The following is a 24,421-nucleotide window of genomic DNA, read 5'->3' on the forward strand; positions in this document are numbered from 1 at the left end:
CGAAAGGCCGCGCGCGCGGCGGAAGTGGGCGCACGTGACGCGTCGCGCCCACAGCGCCGGCTACGTTGCGGGAAGGGAAGTCGGCCCCGCGGCTGCTGGGCTTGGCTGCTGGGCGGAGGTGGCGCGCTAGCTTGGACCCCTTGGAGGCCGCCTCGGGGCTCCAGGTGAGACTTGAGGACCGCTCCGTCCGTTCGCGGCTCGGGCTCGCCCGGCGCCTTTTCCTCCGGCACCTCACGGCCCGACAGCCCACGGCCCTGGAGTGACCATAGCCGGGTCCGGCTGCTCGGCGGGCGGTAGGGTTGCCATATAAATCAAGATGCCCAGTTTTTTTTCCACTTGAATTTCACATAAACCACGGACAACGTTTTAGTGTATGTCCGACACAATGTTTCGGACATGCTTATACAAAAAGTTATACCTGTATCGGAGATTCGACTGTAACTGGGCTACCGGTGTTTTTATTTGCTAAATATGGCAACCTTACCCGCAGCCCCGGGCGGACCGGGAGCCTCTGGACTCGGAGAGGCGCTGATTGGCGTCAGGGAGGCCTGGGAGGTGGAAGGTGTGGGGCGGGGAAAGTGGGCTGTTCGTGAGGGCTGGACGGTGACCTGCTCTCACGGGGCTTCAGATTGATTCCACCGGACTCCCATGCTGCCATTTCCTCTGCTGAACTATTCAGGGAGTAAAGCACTATGGTCTTGATTTTTGTTTTTATATCCCATTCCAGTGAAAGAGTTGCTTGATGGACTTGCACTGATGGACCTGTGTGAATAGGCCATTTATTTTACCTCATTGGTAACATTGTTGCTAATAGGCTTTTAAAACCGATTCCCTTGAAGACTTGATGGTTAAGAGCAGGGGATTTTGGCTCCATAGCCATCTCTGAGCCCATGAGGGGGTCAGTTTACCTCCTAGTGCTTTTCTTTCTCTTTCTCTCCCTCCCCCTTTCCCTCTCTCTCTCTCTCTCTACTTCCCTCCCTCTTGTCCTTCCTGCCTCCTCCCTCCCTCCTGGTTAAGAGTAGCTACTTGGGTGGGCTGCCTAAGGAGAGAAGTGAAGTTTGGGAAATTTATGGACCCTATAGAAGTGTTATGAAGGTTCAGAAGGGTGTGGTGCTGCCCTTGCCTGAAGTACAGTGGGCAGTTCTTGAGCTCCGAATTAAGCCTCAGAACCACCTCCATTATCTTTTGACCCCTGACTCTTATCAAGGATTGTGGAAGGACTGTTAAGATGACATCCCTCCTAAATATCTCAGAAGAGGTTGTTGGCAGCCAATAGTTTCCTAAGATTAGGAAATTTAAAAGAATTTTTTTCTTCCATCTAGGAAGATGTTACCAAGTATTTCAGTGAATTCTCCAGTGCAGGGGAACGGAGTGTTGAACTCCAGGGATGCAGCAAGACACACAGCTGGAGCAAAACGCTACAAATACCTGAGAAGACTTTTTCGTTTTCGGCAGATGGACTTTGAATTTGCTGCATGGCAGATGCTCTACCTATTTACTTCCCCACAGAGAGTTTATAGAAATTTTCATTATCGAAAGCAGACAAAGGATCAGTGGGCCAGAGATGACCCTGCTTTCTTGGTCCTGTTAAGTATTTGGCTCTGTGGTAAGTGTTAGTTTATCTACAGTAGAGTTGAAGAACAAACTGAGTGGTTGGCTTTTTTTTAAAGATTTTATTTATTTATGTGAGAGAGAGAGCCAGTGAGCACGAGCGAGCACAAGCAGGGGGAGGAGCAGAGGGAGAAGGAGAAGCAGGCTTGCTGCTGAGCAGGGAGCCCCATGCTGGGCTTGATCCCAGGACCCCGAGCCCGAAGGCAGACGCTTCACCGACTGAGCCTCCCAGGCACCCCCAAACTGAGTGTTTTAGATTGTACTTGTCACTTGCAGAATCTTTTGTTATAAGCATATCGTGGGTCAGAATTTGAGATATTTGAAGCTGTTCCTTCCTTTCTGAAGCCTCAAAAATCTCACAGGAAAGAATGTTGTATTCTTTCTGGTTCTAAAGGTCCCAAGCAGATGCCAGAGTAAATTGTTCCCTCGGAATTTTGAAAAGCAGAGGACAGAGTCACTCCATGTCTTTTAACTGCTATGATACCAAATGCAAACTTACTGTGAAAAGGAATATCAAGATGGGAAATTGCATTTCACAGGCAAATCTAGAGTGAGTTCTAAAAGTACCAATGTGAACTTGAGAAACTACTTTTAAGTTCTCCAATAATGTAGTGAGAGAGTCCTAAACACCCTAGGGTGTAAATGTGTAATATTTTTTTCATCTTTACCTGGACTTAAATATGTGGGTGCCTGTTCAGAATTAGTGGTCTTTTAAATGTTGGGACTACCCTGGGGAACCATAGATGGGGGCCTCTACAGTAAACTACAGTTAGTTCAGTAGCCATTCTCTGTTCTAGGGTAGTCTGCATTTCTCAATTCTGTATACATATAACACATCTTTGGGGTTTTGTTTACATGACTGTCTCCTCCATTACACATGTGGGCATCTGGAGGGCAGTGACTTGCCCCACCCGTATCCCCAGAACCTAGCATAGTGCCTGAATTTATCATGTAAATCTTTCTTTCAGTGTCCACTATAGGATTTGGCTTTGTTCTGGACATGGGATTTTTTGAGACGATAAAGCTGCTCCTTTGGGTTGTATTCATAGATTGTGTAGGCGTTGGTCTGCTCATATCAACTTTAATGTGGTAAGTACTAGAACTTTGGTTTTTCAAGTGCTGCTGTAGAGCCTGCATTTCCTTCCTTTAGAGATAGAGTGGCTGATGAAAATTGAAACAAGATATATGAACTGAAAGCATGAATTAAAATTTTTTGTATTTAAGTATAGTTGACATACAGTGTTATATTAGTTTTAGGTGTATAGCATAGTGATTTGACAGTTAATATACATTATGAAGTGCTTATCAAGATAAATATAGTTACCATCTGTCACCATACAGTGTTGTTACAATATTGACAGTATTCTCTATGCTCCACTTTTTATCTCTGTGTCTGATTTATTTTGTAACTGGAAGTTTGTACCTCTTAATCCCCTCCACCTATATCACCCATTCCTTCAACTCCATCTCCTCTACCAGTTTGTTTTCTATATTTATGAACCTGTTTCTGTTCTTTGTTCATTTTGTTTTTTAGATCTGCATGTAAGTGAAATGATACGGTATTTGTCTTTTCTGACATATTTCGCATACCATTATACCCTCTAGGTCCATTCATGTTGTCACTAATGGCAAGATCTCATTCCTTTTTATGACCAAGTAATATTCCATTGTGTGTGTGTGTGTGTGTGTGTGTGTGTGTGTGTGTGTGTGTGTGTATATGTATATACACCCCATTTCTTCTTTATCCATTCAACTATTGATGGATACTTAGGTTGGCTTCCATATTTTGACTATTGTAAATAATATTGCAGTAGACATAGGGGTGCATGTGACCTTTCAAATTAGTGTTTTCATTTTCCTTGGATAAATACCCAGTACTGATATTGCTGGATCATATGGTATTTCTGTTTTTAATTTTTTGATGAACCTCATATTGTTTTCCACAGTGGTTGCTGCAGATTACATTCCCACCAACAGTGCACAAGGGTGTCCTTTTCTGTACATCATTGCCAACACTGGTTTTTTTCTTGTCTTTTTGATACTAGCCATTCTGACAGGTGTGAGGAGATACCTCATTGTGGTTTTGATGTGCATTTCCTTGATGATGAGTGATGCTGAGCATCTTTTCATGGGGTCTGTTGGCCATTTGTATGTCTTCTTTGAAAAAATGTCTATTCTCTTCCTCTGCCCATTTTTTAATTGATTTTTTTTAGTGTTGAGTTATGTAAGTTCTTTATATATTTTGGATACTAATCCCTTATCAGATGTATCATTTGCAAATCTCTTTTCACATTCACTTGGTTGCCTTTTTATTTTTTTCGTGGTTTCCTTTGCTATGCAAAGCTTTTTATTTTGGTGTAGTCCCAATAGTTTATTTTTGCTTTTGTTTACCTTGCCTGAGGAGACAGATTCATAAAAATGTTGCTGAGGCCAATGTCCAAAAAATTACTGCTTATGTTTTCTTTTAGGAGTTTTATGGCTTCATGTCTCATATTTAGTTCTTTAATCTATTTTGAATTTATTTTTGTGTGTATGGTGTAAGAAAGTGGTCCATTTTCACTCTTTTGCATGTAACTGTCCAGTTTTTCCAACACTTTTATTGAAGAGCCTGTCTTCCCCATTGTATATGCTTTTCTCCTTTGTCATAGGTTAATTGACCATATAAGTGTTAGTTTATTTCTTGGGTCTCTATCCGGATCTGTCTGGTTTTGTTTTGTTTTGTTTTTTTGTTTTGTGTTTGTTTTTTTTTAAAGACCATGAGAGCAAGCAGGGGTTGGGGGGCAGAGGGGGAAAGAGAGAGAGAGAGAGAGAGAGAGAGAGAGAGAGAGAATCTTAAGGAGGCTCCATGCCTAGCGTGAAGCCCAACTGGGGACTTGATCTCATGACCCTGAGATTATGTCCTGAGCCAAAATCAAGAGTAGGGCACTTAAACTGAGCCACCCAGGTGCCCCTGCTCTGTCTGTTTTTGTGCCGGTACCATACTGTCTTGATCACTGCAGCTTTGTAGTATATCTTGATATCTGGATTGTGATGCCTCTAGCTTTGTTTTTCTTTCTTAAGATTGCCTTGGCTATTTGGGGTCTTTTGTGGTTCCATACAAATTTTAGAATTCTTTGTTTTAGTTCTCTGAAAAATATTATTGGTGTTTTGATAGGGATTGTATGGAACCTGTAGATTGCTTTGGGTAATATAGACATTTTAACAGTACTGGTTCTTCCAATCCATAATCATGGAGTATCTTTCCATGTGTTGTGTCCTCTTCAATCTCTTTCATTAGTGTCTTATAGTTTTTAGAGTATAGGTTTTTTATCTCCTTGGTTAAATTTATCCCTAGGTATTTTTTTTATGTAATTGTAAATGGGATTATTTTCTTAGTTTCTCTTTCTGCTGCTTCGTTATTAGTATATTGAAACACAACAGATTTCTGTATATTAATTTTGTGTCCTGTAACATCACTGAATTCATTGATTAGTTTTAATATTTTTTTGGTGGAGTCTTTCAGGTTTTCTATATAGAGTATCATGTCATCTGCAAATAGTGACAGTTGTACTTCTTCCTTACCAATTTGGATGCCTCTTATTTCTTTTTCTTGTCTGATTGCTGTGGCTAGGAATTCCAGTACTATGTTAAGGAACCGTGGTGAGAGTGTATGTTCTTGTTTTGTTCCTGATCCTAGAAGAAAAGCTTTCAGCCTTTCACCATTGAGTATGATGTTAGCTGTGGGTTTGTCATATATGGCCTTCATTATGTTAGGTACGTTCCCTCTCAGCCCATTTTATTGAGAGTTTTTATCATAAACTAATGTTGAATTTTGTTAGATGCTTTTTCTGCATCTATTGACATAATCATATGTTTTTTATCCTCCATTTGGTTAACATGTATCGCATTGATTGATTTGCACATATTGAATCATGCTTGCATCCCTAGAATTAAATCCCACTTCATCAGGTGGAATATCCTTTTAATGTATTATTGAATTTGGTTTGCTAATACTTTGTTGAGTATTTTTAGGTCTTTGTACATCAAGGATATTAGCCTATACTTTTCCTTTTTTTGTAATGTCTGTGTCTGATTTTGGTACCAGGGTAATGCTGGCCTAATAGAACTGATTTGAAAATTTTCCTTCCTCTTCTATTTTTTGCAGTAGTTTCAGAAGAGTAGGTGTTAACTTTGCTTTAAATGTTTGGTAGAATTCACCCATTAAACCATCTGGTCCTGGACTTTTGTTTGTTGGGAGTATTTTGATTACCGATTCAGATTCATTTACTTGTAATAATATGTGTATTCACATTTTGTATTTCTTGCTGATTCAGTTTTGGAAGATTGTATATTTCTAGGAATTTATCCATTTCTTCTTTAAATGTTGGGACTATAACTTGTTGTCATATAACTTTTCATAGTAATCTCTTGTAATCCTTTGTATTTCTGTGGTGTAGGTTGTTACTTGTTGTCATATAACTTTTGTCTAACTTGTTGTCATATAACTTTTCATAGTAATCTCTTGTAATCCTTTGTATTTCTGTGGTGTAGGTTGTTACTTCTCTTTCATTTCTGATTTTAATTTATTTGGGCTCTCTTTTCTTCTCTGACTGAGTGTCCTATCAATTTTGTTTATCTTTTCAGAGAACCAGCTCTTGGTTTCACTGATCTTTTCTATTGTTTTTTTAGTTCCTATTTCATTTCTTTTTACTCTGATTTTTATTACTTTCTTACTTCTATTAATTTTAGGTTTTGCTTGTCATCTTTTCTCATATCTTTAGGTGTAAAGTTATATTACTTGAAATTTTTGTTTTTTCTTGAGGTATGCCTATTAGAACTTCTCTCTTGGAACTGGCTTTTGCTGTGTCCCAAAGATTTTTGGAACATTTTTTTTCCATTTTCATTTGTCTCAAGGTATTTTTTTATTTCCTCTTTGGTTTTGTTGTTGTATTTTAGTAGCAGGCCGTTTAGCCTTCACGTGTTTGTGTTTTTTTTCCAGTTTTTTTTTCTTGTTATCAATTTCTAGTTTCACACCATGTGGTTGGAAAAGATGCTTGATATGATTTTGATCTTCCTAAATTTATTGAGATTTGTTTTATGGGTCAGATGTGATCTGTTCTGGAGAATGTTTTATATGCACTTGAAAAGATTTTGTATTCTGCTGTTTTTGGATGGAATATTCTGCACATATATGCATCTAATATGTTGTCGAAAGCCACTCCTTATTGATTTTCTGTCTGGATGATCTATTCATTGATATAAGTGGGGTCTTAAAGTCCCCTATTTTGTATTACTATCAATTTCTTTGTTTGTTAGTATTTGCTTTATGTATTTGAGTATTCCTGTGTTGGTTAAATATAGATATTTATAATTGTTACATTCTCTTGTTGAATGGAACCCTTTATCATTATGTAATGCCTTGTTTTGTCTCTTGTTATGGTCCTTGTTTTAAAGCATATTTTGTGTGAAAGAAGTATTGCTACTCTGGTTTTTTTTTTTTTTTTTGGCTTCCATCTGCATAGAATATCTTTTTCCATCCCTTCACTTTCAGTCTGTATGTGTCTATAGGTCTGAAGTGAGTCTTGTCAGCATATAGCTGGGTCTTGTTTTCTTATCTATTCAGTTGCCCTATGTCTTTTTTTTTTTTAAGATTTTATTTATTTATTTATTTGTCAGAGAGAGAGAGAGAGAAAGAGAGCACAAGCAGTGGGAGAGGCAGCGGGAGAGGGGAAGCAGGCTCTCCACTGAGCAGGGAGCCCAATGCAGGGCTCCATCCCAGGACCCTGGGATCATGACCCAAGCCGAAGGCAGTCACTTAACCAACTGAGCCACCCAGGCGCCCCTCGTTTTTATTTTTATTCCTGTTATCATACAGTGTTAAATTAGTTTCAGGTGTACGGTATAGTAATTCAACACTTCCGTACATCACCCTGTACTCATCAGAAGTGCACTCCTTAATCCCCATCACTTATTTCACTGCCCTCATCTCCCCTCTGGTAACCATCAATTTGTTCTCTATAATTAAGAGTCTTTTTCTTAATTTGTCTCTCTTTTTTCTTTCCTTTGCTTGTTTTGCTTCATAATTTCCACACGAGTGAAATCATGTTGTCTTTCTCTGGCCTGTTTTCATTAGGATTATACTCTCTAGCTCCATCCATATTGTTGCAAATGGCAAGATTTCATTCTTTTTTTTATGGCTGAATAATATTCCATTGTGTATACATACACACACACATACATACACACCACATCTTCTTTATCCATCCATCAATCCATGGACACTGGGCTGCTTCCATATCTTGGGTGTTATAAATAATGCTGCTATAAACATAGGGGTGCATGTATCCCTTTAAATTAGTGTTCTTGTATTCTTTTGGTAAATACCCAGTTGTGCAATTCCTGGGTGGTAGGGTAGTTCTATTTTTAACTTTCTGAAGAACTCCATACTGTTTTCCAGAGTGGCTGCACCAGTTTGCATTCCCACTAACAATGCACGAGGGTTCCTTTTTCTCCACATTCTTGCCAACACCTGTTGTTTCTTGTGTTGTTGATTTTAGCCATGCTTACAGGTGTGAGGTGATACCTCATTGTAGTTTTGGCTTGCATTTCCCTGGTGATGAGCAATGTTGAGCATCTTTTCATTTGTCTGTTGGCCATCTGGATGTCTTCTTTGGAAAAATGCCTGTTCACGTCTTTGGCCCATTTTTTAATTGGATTATTGATTTTTTGGGTGTTGAGTTTTATGAATTCTTTGTATATTTGGCTAATATGTATGGCTGTATATTTGGCTTTATCAGATAGGTCATTTGCAAATATCTCCCATTCAGTAGGTTGCCTTTTAGTTTTGTTGTTTCCTTCACTTTGGAGAAGCTTCTTATTTTGATGTAGTCCCAATGGTTTATTTTTGCTTTTGTTCCCCTTGCCTCAAGAGACCTATCTAGAAAGAAGTTGGTATGGCCATTGTCAAAGAAGTTACTGCCTGGATGTTTTCTAGGATTTTTATGGTTTCAAGACTTAACATTTAGGTCTTTAATACATTTTGAATATATTTTTGTGTGGTAAAAGAGTGGTCCGGGGCGCCTGGGTGGCTCAGTCGTTGGGCATCTGCCTTCGGCTCGGGTCGTGATCCCGAGGTCCTGGGATCGAGTCCCGCATCGGGCTCCCTGCTCAGCGGGAAGCCTGCTTCTCCCTCTCGCGCCCCCCCTGCTTGTGTTCCCTCTCTCGCTGTGTCTCTCTCTGTCAAATAAATAAATAAAATCTTTAAAAAAAAGAGTCCAATTTCATTCTTTTACATATAGCTGTCCAGTTTTCCCAACATCATTTGTTGAAGAGATTGTCTTTTTCTCCAGCTTTGTCAAAGATTGACCATATAGTTGTGGGTTCATTTCTGGGTTTTCCATCCTGTTCCATTGGTCTGTGTGTCTATTTTTGTGCCAGTGTCTTACTGTCTTGATCACTACAGCTTGGTAGTATGACTTGAAATCTGGAATTGTAATACCTCCAGCTTTGTTTTTCTTTTTTCAGATGGCTTTGGCTATTCAGGGACTCTTGTGATTCCATACAGGTTTTTGGATTGTGTAAAAAATGCTGTTGGTATTTTGATAGAGATTGCGTTAAATGTGTAGATTGCTTTGGTATGAACGAAAATAGTATGAGTATTTTAACAATATTTGTTCTTCTAAACCATGAGCATGAAAGATCTTTCCATTTCTTTGTGTTGTCTTCAATTTCTTTCATCAGTGTTTTATATATAGTTTTCACAGTACGGATCTTTCACCTGTTTGATTACTAAGTATCTTATTATTTGGGGTTTTTGCAAATGGGTTTCCTTAATTTCTTTCTGCTACTTAATTATTGGTATAGAGAAATGTAACAAATTTCTGTATTGATTTTGTATCCTGCAACTTTAGTGAATTCGTGTATCAGTTCTAGCAGTTTTTTGGTGGAGACTTTCAGGTTTTCTATACAGAGTATCATGTCATCCGCAAAGAGTGAAAGTTTAACTTCTTACCAATTTGGATGCCTTTTTCTTTCTTTTTGTTGTCTGATTGCTGTGGCTAGACTTCCAATACGCCCTGTCTTTTGATAGGAGCATTTAGACCATTTACATTGAAAGTAGTTATTCGTAGTTATGTATTTTTTCTTGTCTTGTTGGTTTTTTGCTTGTTTTTGTAGTTCTTCTGTTCCTTTTCTTGTTCTCTTCCTTGTAATTGATGCCATTTTTTAGTGTTGTGCCTGGATTCTTTTCTCTATTTTTTGTGTATCTATTATAGGTTTTGGTTTGTGTTTACTATGAGGTTCATATATAACATTCTATTTATATAGCAGTTTCTAGTAAGTTGATAGTCACTTGAGTTGGAACACATTCTAAAACCACTACACTTTTATGCCCCCCCTCCATGTTTTATGTCATATTTTCCATCTTTTTTTCTAAGTTCTTTAACTAATTTTTAGATATAATTGGTTTTACTACTTTTGTCTTTTAAACTTAATACTAGCTTTATAAGTGAGTGATCTACTCCTTTTATATATTGTATATTTGCTTTTGCAAAATTTTTTTCACATTTTTCTTTTAATTGTGGCCTTTTTTTTTTTTTGTCTTAAAGAGATCCCTTTAACATTTCAAGGCCAATTTAGTGGTGGTGAACTCCTTTAGCTTTTGTTTGTCTGGGAAAGTCATTATCTCTCCTTCAATTCTGAATGTTAACCTTGCTGGATTGAGTATTCTTGGTTGTATGTTTTTTCCTTTCAGCACTTTGAATATATCATGCCACTCCATTCTGGCCTGCAAGGTTCTGTTGAAAAATCAGCTGAGTGCCTTATTGGCCTTTCCTTGTATATAACTAGTTGTTTTTCTCTTGCTGCATTAAGATTCTCTCTTTAACTTTAATCTTTGTCATTTTAATTAGCATTTGCACTGGTGTGAGCCTTCATGGGTTCATCTTGTTTAGGGTTCTCTGTGTTCCTGGACCTGGATGTCTGTTTCTTTCCCCTGGTTAGAGAAGTTTCCAGCAATTATTTTTTCAAGTAAGTTTTCTGCCCCTTTTTCTCTTCTCCTTCTAGGATCGCTATAATGAAAATGTTAATATGTTTGAAATTGTCCCAAAGACTACTTAAGCTATTCTTATTTTTGTTTTTAATTCTTACTTCTTTTTGTTGTTCAGTTTGGTTGCTTTCCATTTCCTGCCTTCCACATCGCTCATCCATTCTTCTGTGTCCTTTAATCTGCTGCTGTTACTCTCTAGTGTCGTTTTCATTTCAGTAACTGTATTCTTCAGCTCTGCTTGGTTCTTTCTTAGATTTTCTATCTGTTGAAGTTCTCACTAGGTTCACCCTCTCTTGTTTCAAGTCTGGTGAGCTTCTTGTTGACTTTGAACTATTTATCAGGTACATTGTTTATCTTGTTCTTTCACTTGGAGTATATTCCTCTGCCTCCTTATTTTGTTTTATGTATTTGAGTCTGTGAATTAGGCAGAACAGCTACTTTTCCTCATCTTGAAGGACTGGTCTTGTGTAGGACTGTCCCGTATAGACTGTGTATGCCTGCTGGCTTTGGCTGGCTGGAGTGGGGTCTCTGGGTGTCCCACACAGGGCGTACCCTAGTGGGACATCTGAAGCTGAAGTGGGCAGGGGCTAGGGGTGTATTGGGGCACTCTACATGGGGATTGCCCTGATGGACCAGCTGGAGTCGAAGTGGGCTCAGGCTGGTGGTCCTAGGGCGCTCTACACAGTGGGGACCTTGGTAGGAGAATTGAGCTAAAGTTGCTGTGTGCTAGGGGTGTGGGGCTCCCTAAAGTGCTGGCCAGTTCTACCCTGTTCCAGTCTGAGTGATCAGGCGAGTTGGGGGCCATAAACAGGGTGCTCACCAGCCCCTTTGGCCCCGGAATGTGTTCCCAGAGGCCTTGGCCATTTGGCAGAGGGTCAGTTTTCTTTTTATATCCTCGTTGTCTTTTAAACCTCTGCTTTTTTGTGTGTGCCTCAGTGGGGCTTGGGCTGATGTGGGCTAGGGTCCCAGGGTTTAGTGAAGGGCTGGGCCAGCTAAGGTGGCCGTGTCCCACTCCCATCTGTGTGTCAGTGTTGGCCTTGGGGGAGGGAGGGAACATATACAGTGGCACTTGCCAGCCCTCTGACCACTGGAGACCAGTTCCTCGGGTCCCAGCTGTTTGGCAGACGCTCAAGGTCTGGTGCCTTTGAATTCTAGTTGCCCTTTGAAACTGAAGCTGTTTTCCATGCCCTAGAGTGGTCGAATCTGTTCCTGGTTCCTTGGTTCTGTTCCTCCCCTCTGCAGTTGGCAGTGTTGGGGTGAGGTTCCTGTTGTTACTATGTCTCCATCTCTTCTGTTCTCTTTGTGGTCCCTCTGTCCTTTGTTGTGCAGAAGCTGTTCAGTCAGCCCTCAGTTCTTTTTTCCAGAGGAATTACTCTACATGTTGGTGTAGATTTGGTTTGTCCATGGAGGGGAATTCAGGCTCTTCCTCCATTACCATCTTGGACCCTATCTCCTGAAAGCATCAATTTTGATTGCCGGGATTATTATAACTTGCTCTCCTAAGTCACTGTTTGTATCAGAAAACATTCTAAAGGGTGGTCTGTATTGTCAGAGTGCAGCAAATAAGTGAACTGAAATAATGATTATATCATATTATCAAAGTCTCTGGTTTTGCAAAAATATTATGCAGTTAGCCAGTTCTGCTTAAGTTGTTTGGCTGATGGCATGGTTTTCTCCTGTATTTGTCAGTGGGTCACTTCTAAATGTTTAAGCTATGGAGGGTTATTTCATGGAATCTTACTCTGAATATCAGACATTAAATGAAGTACATTTGAAAAAGGATTTGTTGAACTTTCGGTGCCTTTTAGCTGAGACACACATAGGTTTTATTGAACAGGTATGCAGTCTCACTTCTGGGTTTGGTTTAACGACGGTAGTGTACTGAGTATAAGTGTTTAATTCCAGCATTTGGTTTCTCCATTTTCTCATAGATCCAGGCTTTTATATGGTTGGCATGCCAGATGAGGGGAGTGGATGTGTCAGGTGAGCTCATAAAAGGCCAGTGGTTGAGTAGGGGCCGTGGCCATTGTGTATCAGAGAAAACACTGTGGAAATTTTAGTCACAGGGAGGGCTAGGTTCAAATGCCAGCTCATTTACTGTAACTCTTAGTCCCAGTCCCTTTTGTAAAATGGAGTTAGTTATCTAATTTGTAAGGTATTTGAAAAGATTGTGGTGTGAAAAGTACCTGGCATATAGGAAATGCTCAATAAATAGTGGCTATTAATATTTCAACAAAGTCCTGAGACTGTAACCTCTGATGCCAATGTGTTGTTTCCATTTGTAACTCCTTACGAGTTTTGTATGTGCTTGGTAGTCAGTAAATGCTGTGTGTCAGTAATTTGGAATTCCAAAATCTGGCTTAAAAAGACTACTACTAAGAGAAGTTACATATTCATTATAAAAAACATGGCATATGAAACAATTTCAGTAAATAAAGCTTTCAAAGGAATAGGTTGTAGCAGGCATTCTACCGTGAATGCACTGACTCTGGAGGGCCACAGAAACCAAGTCATTCCAGAGTTTAGCAGCTTTAGTGTGAGTCCATATTACGGTTTCAGTTAAATAGAAAAGGACTCGGGGGGCGCCTGGGTGGTTCAGTTGGTTAGGTGTTCAATTCCTGATCTCAGCTCAGGTCTTGATTGAAGGATTGTGAGTTTAAGCCCCACATTGGGCTCCATGCTGGATGTGGAGCCTGCTTATTTAAAAAGAAAGGAAATGACTGACATGGTATATTTCTCAAAAGCTACATTGTGTTGCATTGTGTTGTGAATTGTGTTAGAAATGATGACATGTGGTTGCTGTCATCCTAGAGGTGCCACAGGAACCAGCAGGAGGAGATGTCTGGGGCAGGTGGGATCATTGATTCCTGGTACCAAATGCATAGGCATGGCGGTCAGGAGCAGCATACTGGGTCTGGTAGCGCGGGGTGACACTCACCAGCTCAGGAAGATAGGTGACTGTAGAATTTGGCCTTCAGTGCAGTTCAGAAATAAGAATTGTACTTCACCGCATAGCTTGCATGTGCTGGTTGGGGAGTGGAAGGGAAGTGGAGAAATTGGAGGCTTTGGGGTAAGGAAATAGCAGATTCACACTGGAAGGAAAATCCTTTCTGTGGCTGCGAAGGAGCTGAAGAAGAGTGGCAAGCTGGATACAACTGTGGGGGTCTGCACAAGAGTCGAGCAGGCCCAGACAGTGCGGTGAACTCGGAAAGAGAGGAGAGAGATGGATCGGAGAGCATCCTGTGGTAATTGGGTATGACGAAGGTAGGGAAGAGTGGCAGGTGCAGATGAAGCACTCCATGTTAGACGTGCTGAGTTCTGGGGGTTTGAGGATTTAGTGGAAATAAAGGTACGGCAGACAGTGGGGTAGAGGACTCTGAACCTACTACAGTCTGGGCCAAGAGGAGCACATGACTGGCATCATTAATGTGGAGGTGGGAGCTGAAAACCACAGATGTCTTGAGCTCTCCCAGAAGGAATGTCTGTGTTCCTGAGGGAAGACTTAGACTGAGGACAGAAGTGCCCATGTGAGGGATAGGCTGGGGGGGCGGGGGGGGGCAGCACGAAATGGGAGCTCTTGGGTAGTGAGCTAAATGCTTGTTCTGTTCTTTCAGTGGCACATGTTCTTGGCTAAAATGGAAGATGTTTTGGTAACTTAAGAGTTTGTTCAAACAAAGCTATATTATTTTGATATTTTCAGGTAACTGTGTACAGGACTGTCTTATTAGTACTGTACTATGTTCTACCCCTTGCTTATTTTTCTATTTCCACTGTAGGCATAGCATTTTTTTTTTTTAAGATTTTATTTACTTATTTGACAGAGAGAGAGAGAGACAGCGAGAGCAGGAATGTGAGCAGGGGGAGTGGGAGAGGGAGAAGCAGGCTTCCCGCCGAGGACGGAGCCCGATGTGGGGCTCGATCCCAGGATCCTGGGATCATGACCTGAGCCGAAGGCAGACGCTTAATGACTGAGACACTCAGGTGCCCCTAGGCATAGCATTTTAACTGTACCCTTGAAATGAAATCACACACATAAAAGTGAATTTCTGCAGTTGTGTTTATAATACGAATGATCCTTTTTATTTCCCTTTGAAGATCTAGTTTTCTGTCACATGGGTATTTTACTTTTCATTCACCCATCATTTAACTGAACTCATAGGCCATGCTGTAGAACACTGACAGAGGCTTGAAGAATTGTTTTTATGGTTAGATAGGTCACTGGCGCTCTTCCCTTACTGGTTCCTCCTGATTCCTTGATCTTTTAATGGAGAGGTGACCTATTAGGTGTTAGGCCTTGGACCTATTCTGTATCTAGATTCATTCTTTGGGGGTGCGGGGTCTTACTCAGGCCCATGGCCTTAACTATCATCTATGCATGGATGGGTTTATATCTCCATTTTCGACCTCTCCTCTGAATTCCAGACTTTATATACTCCTTACTCCATGTTAACGGGCATCTTCAGCATGATAGGTCCAAATCCAGGCTTCTGCACCGCCCCAAACCGCTCTTCCTGCAGCCGGGCCCACGGTAGCTCCTGGCAGCTCAGTCTTCCGTTGGTTTCAGGCAGAAATCTCTCAGTCCTTCTTGACTATTCATTTCCCCCACGCCAGCACGTCTGCTGCCACCACCCCTGCTCACCTCCTCCTCCCAGTGGCCTCCCCACTGGTGTCTCCGTTGCCCCGCTTGTCCCTGTAGTCTGTTCTCAGATCAGCAGTCACCGTAGTGAGTCGGACACCCTCTGGGAACTCCAGTGACTCCTAATTTTACCAAGAATAAAAGTCCAAAGGTCTTACAATGGCCACAGGCTCCAGCCTCGTTTCCTGCTACTTTTCTCACTTGTTCCAGGCACACTGGTCTCCTCACCCAGCCCTGCAACAGGCCCGGCCCCCTGCCACCTCCTCTGTACTCATCCACCCCCTCCACTCCTGGATCCGGACTCCACTCTGCCTGAATGCTCTGCCCCACCTCATTCCCATCCCCGCCCTTGGGTCTTGACCCAGACATTTCCTTCGTAGGACTATCCTACTGAACACTGCATTTCAACTTGGTATTTTTTCTGCCCTTCTTACTGCTTAATTTTTCTCCATAATGCCATCTGACGACTCCAGCTAGATCGAAGGCAGAGATCTGTTTTGTTCACCGCTTGGTACACAGAAGGTAGTCAGTAAATATTTATGGACTTAACTTTATTGTATTATGAAAGAAATTTTAACTTTGCTCTTCAGGTTTATCTCTAACAAGTATTTAGTGAAACGGCAAAGCAGAGACTATGATGTGGAGTGGGGCTATGCCTTCGATGTGCATCTGAATGCTTTTTATCCTCTCTTAGTCATTCTGCATTTTATCCAGCTTTTCTTCATTAACCGTAAGTAGCAGTTACTTCTTTAACATCATCAAAAAGTCACCATTGTATGCACTAAAAAGAGATTCAGTGTACACATCTCTTCCGCAGATGTTATCCTGACAGACACATTTATTGGATATTTTGTTGGAAATACCTTGTGGTTGGTGGCAGTGGGCTATTATATCTACGTAACCTTCTTAGGATACAGTGGTAAGTCATGAATTGTTTTGATTGAGTGAAGACATAACAGGGAGAGGGAGGGAAGTTGCTGTAATAGTAACATAATTAGCTTGCTTTTAGATGAATTACCTCATTTAAGCTTCACAATTAGGTTTACTTAACCCCATTTTTCGGATGAGGGCACAGAAATTAATTTGCCCACGGTCGTGCAGCTAGAAAGTGGCATGGCTGGTATGTAACAAATTTTGTAATTTTAAGGAGCCACATTAAACCATACTGATATCTCCAAGTTACTTGCAGGAACCCACAACCCACTTCCTTTTCTCCCTGGCTTTCTGGTTCTGGGTCCCAGTGGCCGGTTAGTGTGGGGCATGAGCCGGGTCCGGCGTATGGTCGCATAGGTAAAGGAACCTTTACAAACCTTTGTCAAGGTGTTAAAACCTTTGCTTCACTTTGTTTTTATGATCACTGTGTGGTTCTATAGATGGGCACAAATCAGGCCCAACCTCTACTGATCTGAGGATGTAGTTTGCAGATTTACTGCTTTCTTTTTCTTAGTATGAATGAGAAACCTTTATATTAATTCAGCTCGTCCTTTCTTGTCACTCTGGATGATTAGTACTTCCCTGTAAATACACACCCCTGGTGCTCAAATAGGACTGGCTCCTCTAGTCAGAGGTGTTCTCACCCCACCAGGGACCACACTTGTTCTGGACACGGGGAGTCCGTTCTCCAGAGGAGGTGTTTGTGACATACTATGTTCAGGTTTCTATGAATTTTCACATATTTTGAGAAAGTTTTAAATTGTGATTAGCATATTACAACATCGTGGTTTCTCTAAATGGATTTTTGATCACTCTTGGTAACTCCCTATAATTTGAGTACAGCTCAGCTTCACTTTGGTGACTTCCTAGAAGAGAAATGTTTAGGTTAGAATGCATGTGGTAGGGATCCACTAAGTAGTGACCAAGAAGGAAACTTAGATATTTGGAGACAGGTTTTTTTTTATTATTTTTTAAATTTATTTAAAGTAGGCTCCACAGCCAGTGTGGGGCTTGAACTCACGACCCCCAAGCTCAAGAGTTGCATGCTCTACTGATGGAGCCAAGCAGGCACTCGAGGGACAGATTTGTTCTTTCCTGAAGCCTGGGATACTTACTAGTTGATCTCTAATGTGAAGGGGAGGTGTCATGCTTCCTGTATTGGGAAATCTCAAAGAGCTAAAGGTTGGACTCCTAGAGGCTTCTGAAGCAGTCCCCTGTGTAAATCCACCACTGTTTTCAGTATTTGTGCCCTCTGTCCCTTACTCGTCACTTCTCAAGTTCCGAAGCTGCTGCTCACCTCTCACCCCGGGTTCCCGGGCACAGCTGCGACGCGGTGGCGGCAGCAACACCCAAGAGCAGGGCACGTGCCAGACTCTGGCTTTAGAGCAGTAGCTTGCCGATTCAGAACCCACACTGCTTTTTGGCCCCACCTGTTGTAGTAAAAACTTTCAGAAAGTTCATTAGTCACATTTCCTTTTTTAAAAAAATTTATTTGTTTCTTTTCCAGCATTGCCATTTTTGAAAAATACAGTAATTCTTCTTTACCCATTTGCACCTCTCATTCTGCTCTACGGCCTGTCACTAGCGCTAGGATGGAACTTCACCCACACACTGTGTTCCTTCTACAAGTACAGAGTGAAATGAAGGCAGTGTTGGTGAAGTGACGACTGCTTCCAAAACTGGTAAATAAACTATCTTTGTAGATATCTTCAGGGTGTAAAGTTTGCAAATTTGAGTAAAGATGTAATGTTAACGCTATTGTCAAGTACATTCCGTAAAACTAATTAAATGTACATTTCTATAATAAATATTTTTTAAACTAAAGCATGTATTTCACTCATTCAAACATGATGATAATCAGTTCCTGACAAGGTACGTAGTTTGGCCCCATTTCTAATGGGCCGTGTATTTTAAACATTTGCCTAGTATAACCTTCAGAAGCCTCCTTGATCTATAATGTAACTCAAAGGCAAATCACTGTACTATAGGCCATAAAATCACTTACAACATTTTCTATACAAAGGAAACCCCCAAACAAAATATATTCGATTGAAGAGGCGCAGGGTGGCTCCTCGGTGTACGTAACAGACATTGAACACTTGCATAACAAACAAACACTGATAATCGGTGTCTTAACATGAAGGCTCTCTCTCTTTGAAGACCTCTCTAAAACGCACATAACTAAGAAGAGTTTTAAGTAAACTGTCAGTGTTGAAACTAATAACAAACTTGCTACTCATTAAGTTTTACCTATTTTTATTAGAAGGAATCTTCACTTCAACATGGCTTCTTAAACGTCTTTATTCCAAACACATACACGGTTGTGGCACAGAGAAAACAGTAATGAAAGGCACAGTCACCAGGACCAGTTACTGGGTTTTCAATTATAGCAGCGTATTGAAAATAAATAATCTTCCTTTAAAAACCTTAACAGGTACCTAAAATATTACTACAGATATTACCTATTCACTCAGTGAAAACATTTTAAGGAAAATATGTACAATACATTTAAGGAGAAAAAAAAATCTGGTACGGCCTGGAAAAGCAATTCCTCAGGCACCTTCTCTAAGGAGTGCGTCCAGAAACATCCGTGACCTTTCCAAACAGTGTTATTTATGAGAGACACATTATTTTATTCCATAAATGAAACAATTATTTTCAGTCAGTGGATTTCTAAATCGTTCTTAGAAAACATCTGTCTTTACTGAAATGAAAAATATCAAATCTGCTGGCCTAGCATCTTACAGTACTCTCGATATCAGCCATTTTTAAGGCTCAAAGAATAGGTCTTCAAAAGGTATTTTCACCCAATTTCAGCAAACTGAGCATTTCAGATAATGGAAGGCTAATCATACTAAAGTACCGAAGCTTTGACTCCAGACGGATTTGCTAATTACTAATACCAAAAAACTAGGAGCAGGTGATACATAAAGTAGCCTCCCTAATGTCCAAGAGTATCATTAAATATTCCCCACAACAAACAATCCTTATTTGGAGAACAATTTTAGCACCACTATTAACATTTTTACTGCAATGTGAACAACACTGGGAATGATACTTGGCACAAAGTGCTTTCCATTCAATACCCAGCTTACTTTCTTGAACAATGTCTTCTAAATTCTTAATACGCATATGCACGCACACACACACACACACACGCTCACACGCACACAGCCAGCTCTTTTCCTGTTTGTTCCCATGAACATGATCTAGTTAGTGCCCAAAGAGGTGGGGTGTTTCAGGCAAGAGGAGGTTATATATAGGTACTGATGATAGGGCTGTATATAACAAATCCTTTTTTTTTTTTTTTTAATATTATGGTCGTAGTCTTTTCAGCATTGTATGTTCACATGCATTAAAGAAATAAAGTAAGCATACTAGTTATGACATATATCAAGATTAATTAAAACTGTACAGCTATCAAGTTTCACGCACTATAAATAATGCTACACAGCTTGGAAAAGTTTCCTTTTCTATAAAAGAAAGAGCTGGGATATCTGGGTTCCCCTAGAACACAAAGATGATTTGGACTCCAATTTCTGACTTTCTGACAGTCTTAGCCTCTCATTTTCTTCCCTTTAGCTCTCTGCTGTTCTTCTATCAAGGGTATGGCAATATAGTAAAAATAAGCATAAAGATTAATCTACAAACCAAAATAAAAACAAGCTTCATTAGCATTAATGGCTTGGAAGGAGAGAAGTACTTTGGAAAACACCTGCAAAGTACAAAAATTTGGTTGGCACATACAGGATTTGCTCTGTTCTTACACAATAAAGTAAGTTTTGGGTTAAAAAAAAAGTATGTTCTTCAATGCAGGGTAGATTATCTGATCTCTATGAAAAGGCAGAAATTTTTTTTCTCTCCTAATATTTAAAGTACCACTGTTCATCATTCTTAAATAATATACTGAACAAGCTCAGAGCAGAATAAATCAGCACAAAGTAATATACCTCTCCCAGGAAAAAGATTCCATATACACTGGGTCCTCGTTCTGGAATGAGAACAATCCTGTTCTAGCAGTTTTTTTGTTTTTTGGTTTTTTTTTTTTACAAAACATTGCTACGATACTCCCGAGTTTTTGGCAACAAACTTCCAATCAAGACTACTTGAGATTCTCAGGCAGAGGAACCCCAGAGGTGGCCCAGGTGTAGGTTTGCTAGTGTGAGACTTGACTCCCGTGGTTATCAACATCTCCAGGCTAACTATAGGGAAACAAGTATGAAGACTTTTCCTCCTCACGTCTTTTAAATACTATATTCATTCTCTATTGCTGCATAACAAATCACCACGAATTCAGAGGCTTAAAACAATACCTATTTATTATCTCACAGTTCTGCAGGCCAGAAGTCAGGGCGGGCTTGGTTCGAGTCCTCTGCATAGGATCTCACGAGGCTGGAGTCACGGTGTTGGCGGGGCTGGGCTCTCATCTGCTGGAGAAGACTCTAGTTGCAAGCTCCCTCAGTTTGTTGACTGATCGAGTTCCTGTGGCTGTAGGGCTGGAGGTCTGGGTCCTGTGGCTGTCGGCGGAGGCCTCTCTCAGCTCCTGACAAGCAACTGCATTTCTTCTCCTGGGGCCCCTCCATCTTAAATCAGCAGTGGTGCCTCGAGTCCTTCTGCTTTGAATCTGACTTATGCTACCAGCCTGAGAAAACTCTGCTTTTAAAGGGCTCACAGGGTTAGATTAGCTGAACATGATTATGGGTGAGATTCATGGCTTCCGCCCACACGCAAAAGGGGAGGATCTCATCTACGGTACCTGAAGGTCACCTGGAGAATGCTGGCTACTACAAATAGACAATGCCATTGATGAGAGCAATCACTCCAAACGTGCTGTTTCCGTATTAACCAAACTTGCCTTTGAGGACAGCACTGTTGGGAGACCACCTTTTGGTGACCATAACATCGAAAAGAAGCCTTCAGAACGTTGCTGAAGGTTTTGAAATAAGGACACCTTCTGCTGATCTGAAAAGCTGTACCTTTTCCAAAGACCTCTCCGTGGCTGAATTAATATACACACACGTGTCTACAGCCTGCGTGCCAAATCATCCGCGTGCACTTTTTCCAAAAGCTTTTCAATCTCACTGCCTGAAACCACTGTTCTTGTTTGGCGACACGGTAGGACCCTGTGCGTGTGTAAAGAGCACATGAGACTTAGAGAACTCAGAAATCTGGGGTCTTAGAATCCCAGAAACAGTCCTCAACCTTCTCACCTACAATAATCATCATCTGCACTGTGATATATTCTGCTTGTCTGCTTTTATCCTCCTTGTCAGAATTCATTACTCTGCTTTCGCCATTGTCCACATTAGCACTCCTTACACAGTGCTGTCCCAACAGAACCTTCTGCAATGACAGAAGGTTCTCTATCTGTGCCTTCCAGTCTGGGGGCCACGAGCCACATGTGGCTGATGAGCACTTGAACTGTAGCTAGTGTGACTAAGGAGGTGAAGGTTTTATTAATTTAAACTTAAACAGCCACTATGTGTCTACTAGCTACTGTACAGGACAGCATGGCTCTAGAGTTGACAGTTTATGTGAAATACATAACCAGATGCAAACCAGGTTTCATTTATCTCTATATATTACTAATTAAATACTGGACACCACTGGACACTGTCCCCACTCCCTATTCTGGTAAAAGTGGTTCAGTGTCTCTCGAGGCCAAGTCTATCCTTCCCTCAGTCCCAGGTACTCTTCACCTCCTCTACCATTCTGTCCCCAGACTTCACCCCCCAACTACTCTCAAGGGCTACCCCTACAGTGTCTTGCTTGAGGAAAGCATGGCTGTTTCTAATGGTCTAGAGAGGAAGTGGGGGCAGGGAGAGACCAACAAGATGATTGGGGAGCACCTGCTGCCCCAGGAGACAGATAGGAAGGATGAGTTACAGGCCTACCCCAGGAGCCTGAAGCCTGGTTGGTGGGAGAATGTGCGCACACACATACGCACACACTCGCCAGGAACAACCAAAAACTCGACAGCTGAGCGTGTACGTAAATGTGTGGCGAGGAACGTAGGGAGTTAAAAAGAAAGAGGAGTGTGGGCTGGACAGTTGGTCCCCTCGTACAGCCCCGGACTGGGCACCTGCCACATGCCAGGCACTATTCCTGGCACGACTAGGCACTGGTTAACACTTCATGGGAGGAGTGCACGAGAGAGTCTGTGAAAGGTGGGTGAGATTTGGCTCAAAGTTCAAAGTATTCTCAGGAACTGGAGGGGAGACCGAGCAGGAGAACAGGAAGAAGCTGGCTAGTATGGCTCACAAGTCTAAAGACTGAGCATCCCTCACTAAAGGCGAGGAGGTAACGGTCACCTCCCTGATCTTCAGCGCATGGTCCTTCTCCCCCAAATCAGAGTGGGCTACTGTGGAAGGGAAATGAGAGGCCTTCTCAACCCACTCCAGAGCTTTCCCTCCTGACACTTGGCTGGTGAGCAGTTAGCATGTTCAACAGCTGCCAAAGTTTTATAATGAAAGGTTATTCTTTTCAAATGAAATGGGCCTGTGTGCTCAGGCCAGGGAAATGTGAGGACAAAATAAAAAGTAAATTAAAGAAAGTGAAAAGTAAATCTAAAAAACCCAGTAAAAATGTTTCACTTGACTTGGACATAAAAATTATTCATGGCAATGTGTAACTTTTTAATCAAGGAAAGTAACTGATGATTCCAGTAGGAGTAATGGAAAGAACTGTACCCTATCCATGTTTCCCAACATTTTTCACTCCATCACACTGTACAGAAAACAAGGCTCACTGGAAGCTCTTTGTTCAGCATCCTGGGTAACCGCGGGAAGCTCCTCCTCTAGGTAAGGGGCAACTAGCCGGCACCTCCAGCCCCCCGAGGCCTCAGCCACTGGATAGTCCGAGAGCTCAGGGGATCAATCTCTGCACATCTCTCTGGAACCCACCTGCAACCTCCCGGAACTGATGCTGATCATTTCGGAACTTCTTAAAAGTAAAATACTTTTGTAAAGATCACTGATTGCTAAGGCTGATAGTATTTTTGTTTACAGTAGTAATAACATTTGGAATTGCATGATTAAGAGCAATAAGTACTCTTCAGATATGAATTTACCTGTAAGTTCATAATGCCAACAGAATAAATCATTTTGCAAAAACATACAACTGCTACAGTACCTCTCCCTAAAAACCAGTATTACAATTTTTTCTGTTAAATTCAATGACTTTGACTCATACAGTAACATTACCTAGAAAACGTCAGAACTCATTAAATGGGTGCAGATATAAAAGGATCAACAAGAGAGAATGCATCTAACTCATGGATCAAAGACACAGATTTAAAAAGAAAAAAGAGTTTGTCATTTTACACATCAGAGGAAATGAGTTGAGTCCATGATAATTTGGGTTGAATGCATGACCCCTGCACATTAAAATTTATCAGACTGATTTTTTACACCATAAACAGCATAATAAAATAACCCTCAAGAAGGACACTGGACTTTAAAATCTTGGCTTTAAGGAATGACAAATGCCTTTGAAAATATTTTGTTCAGAATCACTGCAATTATAAAAGTACTTCAGTTAGGAAATCAATCTAGAATCATTCTTAAATGGCAGTGCATTTGAAAAATGGCATTAATTTGTAATGTTTGCATTTCCAAAGAAAAATATAGAAAGAACTTAAAAAAGCAAGGTAACTTTTCAAAAAAAGTATTGATTCAAAAATTTACTGCACAAAAATATGTACTTCTTAAATGTTTCTAATAAATTAACTCCATAACATTTTTATGTATATTTATATATTTATATATATATAATCCCTGATAATCTATAAAAGAGGGCCTATAATAGTAAAATAAATGAACTTCAAAAGTACCCCCTTCATAAAATGTATTTAACATTAATTTTTCTCAAATTTAAGGAATGTAACAATATGTACAACTCTTATGTATAATACCAAAATAGTACAAGTCATATTAACAGCCTGTCATAACTGTAAAATGTTTGAGTCAAGTTAAAATTGGAGGACAGCTTAGGTTCGAATGAATGCAATTATCCATGGGAGGTTCACTTTCCAAGTGGAAATGACAATCATCTTATCTACAGTAGATTTCACAAGAGGTAGTGTTCAAGTAAAAAAAAAAAAAAGTACATGCTTAACTATCTTTAATTAACAAATTCACAGGAAAAAAATGTACTGGTTTCATAGCAGATGATCAGTTGCTGACTTTTTTAATATGAATCTGAAATACAAAATAACG

At 40.7% G+C, this 24,421-nt stretch overlaps 2 protein-coding genes across 9 annotated transcripts in view; one reads left to right on the forward strand and one right to left on the reverse strand.

Moving 5' to 3' along the window:
• Positions 1–16: 16 nt before the first annotated feature.
• Positions 17–23,324, forward strand: UNC50 (unc-50 inner nuclear membrane RNA binding protein). 4 transcript variants are annotated; one of them, XM_025868978.2, is made up of 7 exons: positions 17–164; positions 1,323–1,606; positions 2,580–2,700; positions 15,863–16,002; positions 16,090–16,191; positions 17,713–17,887; positions 20,537–23,324. In XM_025868978.2, the coding sequence occupies exons 2-6, from the start codon at positions 1,327–1,329 to the stop codon at positions 17,847–17,849; spliced, it is 780 nt and encodes a 259-aa protein (XP_025724763.1). In that variant the 5' UTR covers positions 17–164; positions 1,323–1,326; the 3' UTR covers positions 17,850–17,887; positions 20,537–23,324. The 4 variants fall into 4 exon arrangements, with proteins under 4 accessions (XP_025724763.1, XP_025724764.1, XP_025724762.1 ...); XM_025868979.2 differs by lacking the exon at positions 20,537–23,324 and adding an exon at positions 19,788–20,251; XM_025868977.2 differs by lacking the exon at positions 20,537–23,324 and having other exon boundaries at positions 17,713–18,029.
• Positions 18,489–24,421, reverse strand: part of MGAT4A (alpha-1,3-mannosyl-glycoprotein 4-beta-N-acetylglucosaminyltransferase A) — a 124,631-nt gene continuing 118,698 nt past the window's right edge. For all 5 annotated transcript variants that reach the window (XM_025868976.2, XM_073897849.1, XM_025868975.2 and 2 more), the window contains one exon: positions 18,489–24,403. In XM_025868976.2, coding sequence (XP_025724761.1) covers positions 24,377–24,403 — 27 coding nt within the window. In that variant the 3' untranslated portion in view covers positions 18,489–24,376. The remainder of the gene's footprint in view (positions 24,404–24,421) is intronic.

This window comes from Callorhinus ursinus, unplaced genomic scaffold (assembly GCF_003265705.2).
Source record: "Callorhinus ursinus isolate GAN/ISIS: 27379988/994484 unplaced genomic scaffold, GSC_fseal_2.0 scaffold10, whole genome shotgun sequence".
Taxonomy (NCBI): Eukaryota; Metazoa; Chordata; class Mammalia; order Carnivora; family Otariidae; genus Callorhinus; species Callorhinus ursinus.

Coding starts and splice junctions, on each gene's coding strand:
- UNC50 (XM_025868978.2), top strand. CDS start 1,327: ATGTTACCAAGTATTTCAGTGAATTCTCCAGTGCAGGGGAACGGAGTG. Junction 2,701..15,862: donor CTCATATCAACTTTAATGTG/GTAAGTACTAGA, acceptor TTTGCTCTTCAG/GTTTATCTCTAACAAGTATT. Junction 16,003..16,089: donor CCAGCTTTTCTTCATTAACC/GTAAGTAGCAGT, acceptor TCTCTTCCGCAG/ATGTTATCCTGACAGACACA.